The following is a 12,234-nucleotide window of genomic DNA, read 5'->3' on the forward strand; positions in this document are numbered from 1 at the left end:
ATACATTTTTTGACAAGGACATTTGATATACACCACGTTAGATGCATTGCAGTTTGAATTACATCTCAGAGACCAGTTGATTTGTTTGTGAATGAACACTGGTGATACTGAACTCACAGACAGGACATGAGCTGCATGGGTAATGACCTACAATCGGTTGTCGGGATGTTTCCCACGGGGCCGGAAAAGTAGTTGGTCGCGATGGACGTGCCTGGAGCCTGGCGTGTACTATTTGATCTTTAATGTTACGCCCTTGCTTTAGGACGAAGAGATGGGGTTTATCCGTGCAGTCAGTGCTAACCCACAAGTGTGTTTCTTTTATACTTTTTGTGATACCAACTGTAGTTTAGGAAAATGCTTTCACACACACCAATCGATCATCCTTAGGAGTATGATCATGTGTGGACAACAGGGCATCCCAATCTGGGTGGTACGGACGCTTAGCAACGTGTTTCAATGTTTTAGCAGGATAGCCCCTGTCGGCGGGACAGGAGATCATGGAGTTGGCGTGGACTGCAAAATCATCTTTTGAAAAAACTATTTCTATGGACCTGTAATAATTGGCCATATGGAAGGATGTCTCTCAGAGATATCTGTAGACTTCCGGTATACAGTGGTGTAAATTAGACCCCGGTCTTGTTTGATGAGGCCAAAGATGGAATTGAGTCCTTGTTGGGTCAACGTTAAATTTATGTCACAGCTGTTGAACCACAACATAAAACTTTGCAGTTCTTTGTCACTATCTTGCCATACAAGGCGCATAGCTTTAGTCCAGTGTTGTTGCCGACAGAGCGGATCCACTAGCAGCGCACTGTGCCGCTGCAGAAAGGGGCATCAATGCCAGGGGTCACCTCGACCAGGTCGAAGGTCAAGTGCGAGGGCTGGTGACCCAACTTTGACATCTTGGCGCCAGAATCACATGGAGCAATTGGTGCTAGTGCTGCCTGTGACATTGAGGCCAAAGCTGTACCTGGACTGTATCGAAGATTTGGAGAATTTGTTGCTCAAATTCCTCCCATTCCTTCCGCAGGCCCCTTTAGGTGGGTATTTATTTTTGACGTACCACTTACCTCCGACGACTACCTCCTACACCTGCAATCTATTTGTGGGAGGAAGGAGAGGAAGAGAGATGAGATTCACTACAAGAGCAGGATGACTTTTTTACCTTTTTATAATAGCTGTCTTCTTTATCTTTTTTCTTAGGAGTAGGCCCCTTGGTGTCGGCATCAGACAAGAGAATTTGGTGGCGGCACCAGATGAGAGAATTTGGTGTCCGACCTGGCCCGAGATTTCAAGGCCATCCTAATGCCAGATTGGTGAAGCTTCACTGGAGAGCCTTCGGATTCATTGACTGGTAGGAACCACATTGCTTGATATCATGCTCCACCCCAAGCTACCAGACACAGTTGTTGTGTAGGTCCATAAAGGACACCTTTGAGCTGCACTCCTTAACATCGCTTGTAACCCGAAAGACTTGGAACCGACATACTGGTGCAAAGGCCTTTTTGAAACAAATTTTCAACTCTTGTTCCAAAACAGTGGGCTGAGCACGTAGGAACAAAAATTAAGTCAAGGAGTAGCGCAGTTGAGATGAACAAATTACTTTCCTCTGGAAATGTTCTTTCTGATAGATGGTCTTGTCATCCTTGATGAGGTCCATAAAGCCTTCCTGCATCTCTCCTTCAGGGATGATCTCAGACACCTCACCCATCACGGACGGAGACCAAGGCTCCAAGACTGAAAATCTTTCTACCAGAAGCATCCAATCTCTTGCTTTCTCTGTCCAGGGGCAAAGACAGTGCTGGAAAGTGGACAGTGGCTTGCCAGGGGTAGCAGCAGGGATCATGCCAACCTCTGATGAGGTGTCCAGGGCACTTGTCTCCTACAAGTTGGCCAAAAGGTCCACCAAGTCACCCTGTTTCCCGTAAAACTCCTCTGGAAATGATCACTTCCCTGGGTTGAAAGGGACACAGCCAGAAAAGGACTTCATCATAAACGTCCTCTAACCTGGAGGTACTCATTTGCAACTCCAGCAACCGTCTGTGCCGATGACGCCGCTGAACAGAGACAAAAGTCATGGGATCGACATCCGGAGACAGAACAGTGTTGTCCCTTTGCCTCAATCTTGTCATGTCTCATTGCAAAGTCCTGGCGGCTCCTCCAAACGCGGTGGGATCCATCAGCTTGGGAGAAGGTGCTGTGGCTGAATCAGATGGCACCTATGCTGTGGCAGTTGGGCCAGAGCCGCCAGTGCCAGGACCTGGGCAAAGAGATCTAGCATCTTCATCCTGAATGCCTCCCAATTCTCTGGGGTAGAGGACTGGGTGGGAAAAGGTACCTTTGGGGCTTCTTCCACTCGGCCACCCTTGGAATGGTGACTCCTCTTTTAAGACAAATGAAACCAGGATTTACCGCCAGGGGATCTAGACCTCATGCAGTGCTTCTTTTTGTCCTTAAGGACAGGTAACTGTTTCACGGTCTGAACCTGGCAACCTTGAAAGGGTTTACTTATCACCTGTTTTCTGGGAGAGTAAGGTGAAAGGTTTTGATTCATAGTCTCGAAGTGCCTTTGGGTGCATCGATTGGCACGAAGCACAGTCCTGCGTGTTGTGGCCTTCACCAAGGCAGTAAAGGCGTATGCGGTGTGGGCCCGAAACGGAAATCTGATGCCCGCAATCTAGGCAAGGTTTGAAGCCCAAAGACCTCCTCGTATTCGGCATTGTGACAAATTTGAGAGACGTAGTAACCAAATTCAGTAAAATTAATAAGAATTAAGAGCAGTGTTCCTAGAGCCAGTAGAGCGCACAGAAAAAAGGAACTGAGGAAACAGGGTGCAGCGCCTCTATATATTCTTGACCCAGTCTCATGTCTGGCATAGCGCACACAGAGGCGTTGAGTGGAACCGACACTGAGCCACGATGCGCTCCCTTGCAGCAGAAAGTTTCCCGAAGAGCAGCTGGCACTGGGAGATATAATAGATGAGGAATTTGTGGGAGGAAGAAATGAGTGTCTTAAAGGTGCAAAGACACCAGTCAGGCCTGCAGGATCGGTCTACCGCAAGTTGTGCCCCGGGGTGACAATCTTGAAACAGTCCTTCTGGAGGATGATGTTGCAGGGTCTCAAGTCAAAATGGGTCTGAGCCCTCTATACAGCTTTGGAATGATGAAGAAATGGGAATACCACCTTTTTCCAACTTCCTCTGCAGGAAAAAGCCTCACTGCTGCCTTCAGCAAAAGATGAGAGCGTTCTTCCAATAGGAGATAAAGACAATGCAGATTGATTGTGGGCCTTTTTATTTAGTTAGTGGCAGTGCGGGGCAGAGGACAACACGGAACACCATTGGATGGTTCGGGGTCCCCTGCTACACTCAGACGCTTTGGCATAATTGAGGGAAAGATGTACACCCCCTTCCATTAAAAACTTGACATCCCTACACTAAAAAAAAGTGCATCACATAGAAGTCTATAGGAGGAAAGCGGCAAAAAGAATCTTTCCCAAGAGTGAGTTTGGGTGTCGGATTTAAGTCTGGCTCATGGCAGTTGGGGGCTCCAAGTAGATGGACTCAAACACCTAACCCAGCAATTATCTAGACAAAGGAGGACCAACAAATTTGATTACTGAAAGGATGACCAATGAAGCACACGACTGCAGCCATGAAGACACAGACAATGGAACAAAAACACCATTAAGTACAGCCAGTACAATCAGCTCTAATTTAAGACCAAAAGAAGTGCTCTGGATTCCGCCAGCAAGTAAGAGCAGGAGGAGTGGTCGAGCCAGTATTGCCAAACCAGGACTTTCAGCAGCAGTCAATCCTCCAGCAGTCTTTACTTAAGAATCAGAAAGTGATCTGAGAAATGCACAGGCTGACCCTGAAAATCAATTTACACACAAGCACTCCCATAATTAATCTAGACTGGGAAGGTAGGAGGAATTTAAACTGACTTGCACATGTTTATAATACACATGAGGGTGCACGTGTGGGCTCAGGATTGGCCCACATAAGAAAATTTGCCATTCTGGGTATGACTCATCAAAGGGGTGGCACAGACTACGACCAGGATCACGGCCATCAAAAAGCATTACTACCACAATGGCTAGGGAAGAGGAAGTGCCAAGCACCATCCACACTCCAGCCACCCCCTTTGTAGTACCAGGTACGTTTACGCCAAAATATGTGACGTATGATGAACAAATAAACCAGCAAAGAGCAGCAGCTGGGCTCTGCCAAGTGCCAGCACCTATTGAAGTACTGACACCTAAGAAAACCTGGACAGTAAGGTACGTATTGAGGAAACCACATCTACAGGCAAGACACAATGACGGTTGCCAGAATGGAATACCCAAAGAAGCCAAGAAGATAATAAAGGAAGACGAATGGTGACGTCATAAGAAATCTGACTGATGCACATATAGAAGATATGATGACCTAAAAATACTGACAAAGAGACGAAAATACCATGGAGAAGTGCCATCTTGAGCCTAAGGTGAAGCAGTTGATGTCAAGATGCAGAAACGTATGCTGTATGCACAATGAAGATATTCAGTTAGTTTAAACATGTACAGATGCAAGAAACAGCAAGAAGCAAAGACATTTTTAAGCTTGCTTATGCTTAGTAGCAAATAGATTGCGGCAAGCGCCAACACATACATATATATACACATCAAAAGCACTTTAGAGAGGAGTGTAAATCCACTACGCACATAAGCAGAATTGAACAAAGGTTACTAAAGGTCTCAAGAGGAGAGTGTAGCAGCAAACAAATCGAGAAGACAGAAAGAAACCCAGCTGAAGGCAACCATGCCACGAAGTTGTATCGGACTGGAAGAGGCCAACAGTGGATACAATTAAAGAGCAAAAGAACAGAGTATCCTGTTCAGAAAGGTCAAGATAAACCACGGATGGTAGAAGACTGGCAGAATTAAATCAAATACACAAAATTACCCGAAGAAGAGGTCGATTTCAGTGTCCTAATCACGTGACAAGGCAGGCATGAAGGGATGAGACTTTCACACCTAAGCATGGATGCCTGCCATACCCATACTCCCTAAACTTTCTCAGACCAAGAAGCAGACTCAAGGCCAAACTACAAAGTAGTAATTGACACAGGACCACTGAGGTGATGATTGATTGTAACATAATCGGGGGAAAGCTGGGGTGCAGATAAACTCCCTGCACCTGGCTGGTTGTTCTGCATGCTGCTAGATGTAAGAGTAGAAGTATGAGTGGGATTGATGCCATCCCAATTATAGTGCACTGTGTAATCTAGGGTCCTATAGTGAGTAGAACCAATGGGACGTCGTATTTTTAGTGACATTCATAGTGGCCATTTTGAAGGAAGTGCTTAGTTGCCCGTTCTGACATTGATTGTCCAATCCCCTCTCCCCGTTTACACATACAGATATAGTACCTATGTTAAAATTACCTTCCTATAGCCAATCACGCTGCATGTTAGGTTTTTAAGATTGTGCGTCAGCGATGACGAGTTTTTGATATAAATACTGTGTTTTTTCTGAAATTAAGTGGAGTTGAAGCGAGAAAGAAGATCGAGCGGTTGCTGATGTTCATTGTACTCCCTGTTTTTTGTACTGGTCATTAAATAGACTTCCTTTACCAAACTATTGAGTTGTCAGTTATTTGAAGCAAGAGTACAAATCTGCATCCCCATCTATCTCGAGGGTGCTGCTACTCATCTTAAAGGGCTGTTTGGAGACCCCCAGTTAAATGGGCCGGCTAGGGTCCATCCAGTTCACTAGTTATAGGTACACTGTGCTTCTAATGGGGTAAAAGTAGCTATAGCCTCAGTGAAACAAAAACAATCAAAGCTGCCTACTCCATAACGTTTTCAGTGATAGAAACACTATATTGTACACTAAATGGGTTCCATGTGTTAATAGCCCCACAATAATATCGCCATACAAAAATATCGCCATATTTTTGCGGCAATATCAAGGTATGAAATCTGCAGGGGACACCCCCGCAACCCCTGCATTATTTTTTAAAAGGAGCTGAGGGCATCCCCGCAACCCCAGCTCCCAAAAATTATCCCCCCCCCCAAAAGATATTGCCTATGGCTGTTCCAGACGACCATATAAACAGTGATCTTTTTGTTGGGGATAATATGTAGTGATACCACTAAATGGTGTGTTTATGGGCATTTAATCACCTTAACTCAAAGCAGGCCCACCACATAAGAATCAAGTGCACGTTTGTACGTAAAGCAAGTTTATACACATTTTTCAACAATCAAAACTCTCCCACATATTTTATTACTAGTCATCCCCCCACAAACGATTGGTCAAACCTTCTATAAAATAAATGCAATCTTCTCTAATTCTCACATTCTCATTGGTCACATTCCTTTATCTACCAACATCAGCTCATATTTGTAGCACACCCCTTTCCAGAAGTCTTCCGTGGTAGGCCGTAACATCACATAGTTACATATCTAACCATGAACATAATTCATAACAAGTTCCAGCTGGCCTTGGACCTTCTGACGCCAGACGTAATTGCACATGGTTTTTGAATATAATTGTTTATTTGTATAGCACCTATACACATTGTGTTTCAAAGCGCTTCAAGGAGGGAGCTAACATGGGAAAATACAGTTACATTCTTACAGGTCCTCCAAACAAATTGCAATGTCAAAAATAGAACTATCATAATCAGCCTGGTGACATTTCTGATAGTGCAAGAACAGTTAGGGGGAGAAAGGGAAGGGAAGGAGAACAAACAAGCAGTAACATTACTATGCCTGGCGACAATTGTTTTTAGTGCAGGAGTCACAGGAAAGGGGGGGGGAGAGAAAACAAACCCGAGACTAACAAGGAAGGTCGGACGATGATTCAGAGTAGTCAGTGGGGGTAGTGGGAAGAGAGGACGAGGGGGGGGGGGGAAACAGACGAGCTACTAACAGAGGCCAAAGGACGACTATAAGTGCTATCAGAGGGAAAGTGGCTGCAAGACAGGGGGAGGTGTTTTGGAGGGGGGGAGTGGCTTTAAGACGAGCGGCTACGAATTACTATGACTGACAATTGAGGTAGTGCCGACTTGGCATGGGAAGGGAAAAGGGGGGGTAGTGGGAGAGGGGGGAAGGGTGGAGGAGGCTGTACAAGGCATGTGGCTATGAGTACTATGCCTGACGGCAATTGATATATATGATATGATACAATAGGTTATTTATAACGCACTTAATACCCAGAGGTTTCTAAGCGCGGACCTGGGGATTGAACCTGTGTTGCTCTGTTTCGCCTTCGTTCCAAGGCGAACACGTTGCTGCTGAGCTATCTAGGGGGACACCATAAATGCTCACGGGGGCAGGTGGGGCCAGGGGGACACCATACATGCTCACAGGGGCGGGGGGGGCTGCAAGGGGACACCATACAGGTTTGTGGGGGAAGGGGGTGGGATCAGGGGACACCATCCATGCTCACGGGTGCAGGGAGGCTGCAAGGAGACACCATACATGCTCACGGGGCGGGGGTCTGCAAGGGGACACCATACTCGCTCACGGGGGGGGGGGGGCAGGGGAGGCTGCAAGGGGACACCATAAATGCTTACGGGGAACAGGGGGGCCGCAAGGGGAAACCATAAATGCTCACGGGGGCACGGGGACACCATATACGCTCAAGGGGTGCAGGGGAACACCATACATCCTCACTGGGGCAGGGGGACACCATACATGCTCATGGGGGGCAGGGAGGGCTGCAAGGGGAAACCATACATGCTCACGGGGGCAGGGGCACACCATAAATGCTCACAGGGGTAGGGTGGGCAAGGGGACAATTCATGCTCACGGGGGCAGGGGGGTCAAGCAGACATACAAGCTCACAGGGGACAGGGGGCAAGGTGACACCATACATGCTCACGGGGGTAGGGGGACACCATTTGCAAAGAAACTTCGAACAATATGAGGAAGGGGAGAGTAAGTAGTTTCCTCTGAACTGATGATAACTGTCTTACCCACCTAGACTTGCTGGCGTCCTTGTTTCATTATAATCTAAACGACTACCAATTCAACATGCATGGCCTCTGGACATAACCTGAGAAAACATTTGAAACCCATAAAGTATCGGTCACTCTTCCCTTAGGTGTCTCTTCACCTCAGGTTTATTGCTCTGCCACAAAAAGATGGTGGACATATCTGAACAATGAATAACAGGCTCTCATGTACTTCAAAAGATTGCATCTTCTTTCCGTGATACTGCCACGTCATAAAACCTCAGCATGGCTGCAACAGACCATTTAATAATGTTGCGGTTACTCATTGTCTTTCCTTCGAACTCCAAAGCCTGCAAAACCAGTTTTCACAGTCACACAGAATTCACTGTGAAGAGCCGAGGTTGCAGTGTCTGGCCAAACTATGAAAAACATACAGCTTACAGATTTGTACATTCCCATGTACCCCAAGTTGTGCTCAACATGTATCCCTTGAACACCCCCAACCCACAGGTATGTATGTTGATACATCTATGTTTCAAAACTGCTCAGTCCTCTTAACAGTGGTTCCTTCATGAAAAATCCTTTCTCGCATGCACATTTATGAAGCTCCTCATTGCCCAGCTTCTAGGCAATTCGTGGCACACCATACCCAGATTGTATTTAAAGTGAATTGGTGATTTTGACTTTTATCTTGCTACAATGAATAACAGGCTCTCATGTACTTTTATCTTAAATGAATCAACTTAAACACAAAGTAACAAAGTAACACGAATCACATTCTCATTATGCTGGATACATAAAATAGCAACATCGCAAGTCTTCACCACTTCGCCAGTCACAAATATGGCGTGTGAACATGAACCCCTCCTTCTCATTAGGACCATTCCTGACCACCCCAACAATAGTAACCACATTAGGGTGCTCAAAACACACCTCTGGCCTGGTACAGTATGGGCTACTAAGGGCAGTCCATCTGAAAAGGGTTGCAGTTGTAGTGGAACTTCAGTCAAAGTCCCGCCAGCCACAAAAGACATTTCAAATCTATAGAAGGGAACCCAGAAAATGAAGGAGCCAGAACCACAAAAAGCAAGTTCTCCCTTAGCAAAATAATATGAGAAAAACATATGTGTAATGAGAACAGAATCTGCAAAAAATAACAGTATAAACCTTTAAATGTGCCTAATACAGGATTGTGGAATATGGCAGCAATGTTTTTGTATTAATACAAGAGCAGATGCAGGTAGACACAGGACACCAGTTCCAGGTATGAAGTATGCATCTTCATTATGACCCTTCCATGTAGTTTAACGGATAGAAAACATACATGGAATTTTAAGTGAGGCTTTCAACACCAGATCCATTCCTTAGCACCTTAATTTCTAATACACAGAGTAATCACATCAGACCCACACACAGTATTCTAAATGCCATCACAAAGGCACTTGTGCATCAAAATCAACCAGTCATTCTTACAAAACAACTAACACCCTTTCCTGAGTGCTCTACTTAATTTTTGACAGCTATTCTAAAAGTGGCCTGTTCTTTTTTTGTGTAATTAGAGAGTTTGACAAAACATTTTCTTCGATCAACATAGAAAGATTGCGTTTAGAAAATAGGTCAAAAGGGCCATACCATGTTTTGGTCTAGTTTTGCCATACAGTGCAACAAAAATAAAACAAAAGTTATTCTTGTTGGTGTTTAGTCCAACCAAGTTAACCACCGAATAGCTTGCCATCCTGGTGCTGAAGTCAACACTGGAATACAAACAATAAAAACAACATTTGAAGTTATACGTACCTTTGTAATTGTTCATCTTTGTAGTTCTTTAAGTTTACATTTGGCCACTGGAAAAAAAAAAAGATTTAATGTTAATATATTGCAAGTTAAGCCAATTGACAATTTCCGAGAAGGAGAAATTCACATTATGCACGGCAAATTAGACACACAAATGTATTCATGCATGTCAATGGTCAGTATTTCTAGCTAGCTACATCCTTTTTTTTGTTCGTTTGTGTTGCAGTTCATTGAACGTTTCACAATATAGTTAACATTAAACACTATAAATTCATACATCAATTCTTACATTAAAAACATTTTTCATATTGTTAAAATCATGCATTTAATTTCAAATCATTTTTTTACTAATTAACAGCAGCAACAACTCAAACTATTCCTATCCCAATATATTATTCCTCTCTTATTAATATATCTTTCTCAAAAGCAAACCACAACTATATCAAAGCAATGGCTCGATTAAGGCTCTGCCCACCATTCCATTCAGCCAAAACTGTTAATGTTTCACCTCCTCGAAACCACTAGCTAGAGGTCTATAAAATCTGAAATAGTGTTTTTCCATTACCTGGCAACCTGTTAATACATTTCTTAGGGTTTCAATTTCCGCTACTGAGTTACACAATCTGCAGATTCTCTTTTCCCTACTCAATTTCAGCCACGCTCCAGCATTAGCCAAGCCTAGCAACTAATTCAAACAAATCAACATGAATACTATACGAAATCTTGATGTATTTTTGCGGGTGCATATAAGTAAAACATAATTTCAAAAAATCCTGCATCGATTTTAACCTGCCAACATGGTCATGATTGTATATCCAGACCCATGCAGTGGCACTTTTTTTAAAAAGGATGCTCTCAATACCCTCAAATCCATCTTCCCAAATCAGCGCTCATGCAATTTCTCTGAAAAATTCTTTGTTCTTGAGATTGAATTGTTAGAATTGTATATCGTCCCACTAACAGTCCTTTTTTATCACCAAAGGATTGTATCCAGCTCCACATACAAGATATTTAAGTATAACATCCCGCTTTTAATTTATATTAATGTACTTAAAGTCAATACAAGCTCAATTCAAATTGCCTGCCTTGGTGTAGCACTCTACCTTCTAAACCACCTTCCCATCTCTCAAAATTTATAAATGAACTTTCTAAGGCAAATATAACCGCAGCCGTCAACTTTTGGCGACACAAGATAACAGCACCTGTAAGATTAAAGCTAGGGTAATTAGACACAACATTTTTTTAACATGACTATCTGATCTAGCTTAAGTAAACCATTTTCATTACGTTTCACGCTAATATACCCCAAATATTTATAGGACTCCACGTTTTCATCACTAGCTAAATCACTAGGAAACTTTGAGGCAACAGTAGCATTATGAGCACGGACTGGTGCAGTCTAACCAGCCAGAACCTTTGTTTGCGTTTCCTTTTTTTGTTTTAGAGTATCGAAATCCATGAATGGATCCCTTTGTAACATTAACAGGAGAAAAGCTGCTTTATCTCCTGCAACAAAACTTCTTGTGTAAAACATTATACCTCGAATGAGAGGTAAGCAATACACTATAAAAACACTGGGGCACGATTCTGGCAACAGCCAAATAACTTACTTACAAAAACCTGCATACACTGCCGTCAAAATAAATAATCACAAGGTGCTATTCAAATACACACACATGATACTGACCCTAGTGCATTTCCTTTGAACTGGTTCTGTTCAATGAGAAAGGCAGACAGTAAACAAGGCCATTCGGACCAAACCAGGAGGTAATCCCACAAGCCCAATTTGGGCATGGAATTGCTTTCGTGAATGCTCGCAGTTATGATGTTTTCTTATTCAGATACCTTTTAGATTATTAAACACAGAATTGCACGTAGGAGTAAACAGATTGATTTAAGTGTTATTTTGTTATACACAGGGAATAATTGGGTGATATTTTGTCTAACAGCACACTGGAACCCTAAAGGAGACGTGGGTGGGCTGTGTTTGAAGCTGAAGTGCTACACCAAGTACACAGCAACTGGACAAGGGACAGTTCATTGTCCATAATCAATGCAACTACATTAGCATTGAAACATGTGTTTGTTATATCATGGGTTATTTCAAAAACCGATTTGGATGAAAGGATTGATGTTATTACTGCGTGGCATATTATTGTACTCAATCAGCTGATACAATTAGCAATCATATTGGTTGAGTCCGGTCAACTATCAAGAAAGTAGTTTATAACCTCTACAACTGAATATGTATGCATTAAACTAAGAAAACTAAAACCAAGCCAAAGTCTCCAAAACTTGGTGTTTGCTAGGAGGAAAATAACAGCTCTCCGTTTAGGATGAAGGAAGTATCTACTCAAAACTAGACAATAAGATAACTAAAGTTCCCGTAAGGAGTTTATTTTTTTTAGAACCACTACTGGATTAAGCTTTTGGGAAGGAAACTTTAGTGGACTAGGTATCATACAAAAGTCCGACCCAAACTTCCTCTTGGCATT

The 12,234-nt window shown here is 43.4% G+C and overlaps 1 protein-coding gene across 2 annotated transcripts in view; it reads right to left on the reverse strand.

Annotated features, from left to right (window-relative positions):
• RICTOR (RPTOR independent companion of MTOR complex 2) overlaps positions 1 to 12,234 on the reverse strand; it is a 1,615,046-nt gene that overhangs the window by 819,144 nt on the left and 783,668 nt on the right. For both annotated transcript variants that reach the window (XM_069627164.1, XM_069627163.1), the window contains exon 19: positions 9,743 to 9,789. In XM_069627164.1, the coding sequence (XP_069483265.1) occupies positions 9,743 to 9,789 (47 nt within the window). The remainder of the gene's footprint in view (positions 1 to 9,742; positions 9,790 to 12,234) is intronic.

The sequence above is a fragment of the Ambystoma mexicanum genome, chromosome 6p (assembly GCF_040938575.1).
Source record: "Ambystoma mexicanum isolate Mex_15411 chromosome 6p, UKY_AmexF1_1, whole genome shotgun sequence".
In the NCBI taxonomy this organism is placed as follows: Eukaryota; Metazoa; Chordata; class Amphibia; order Caudata; family Ambystomatidae; genus Ambystoma; species Ambystoma mexicanum.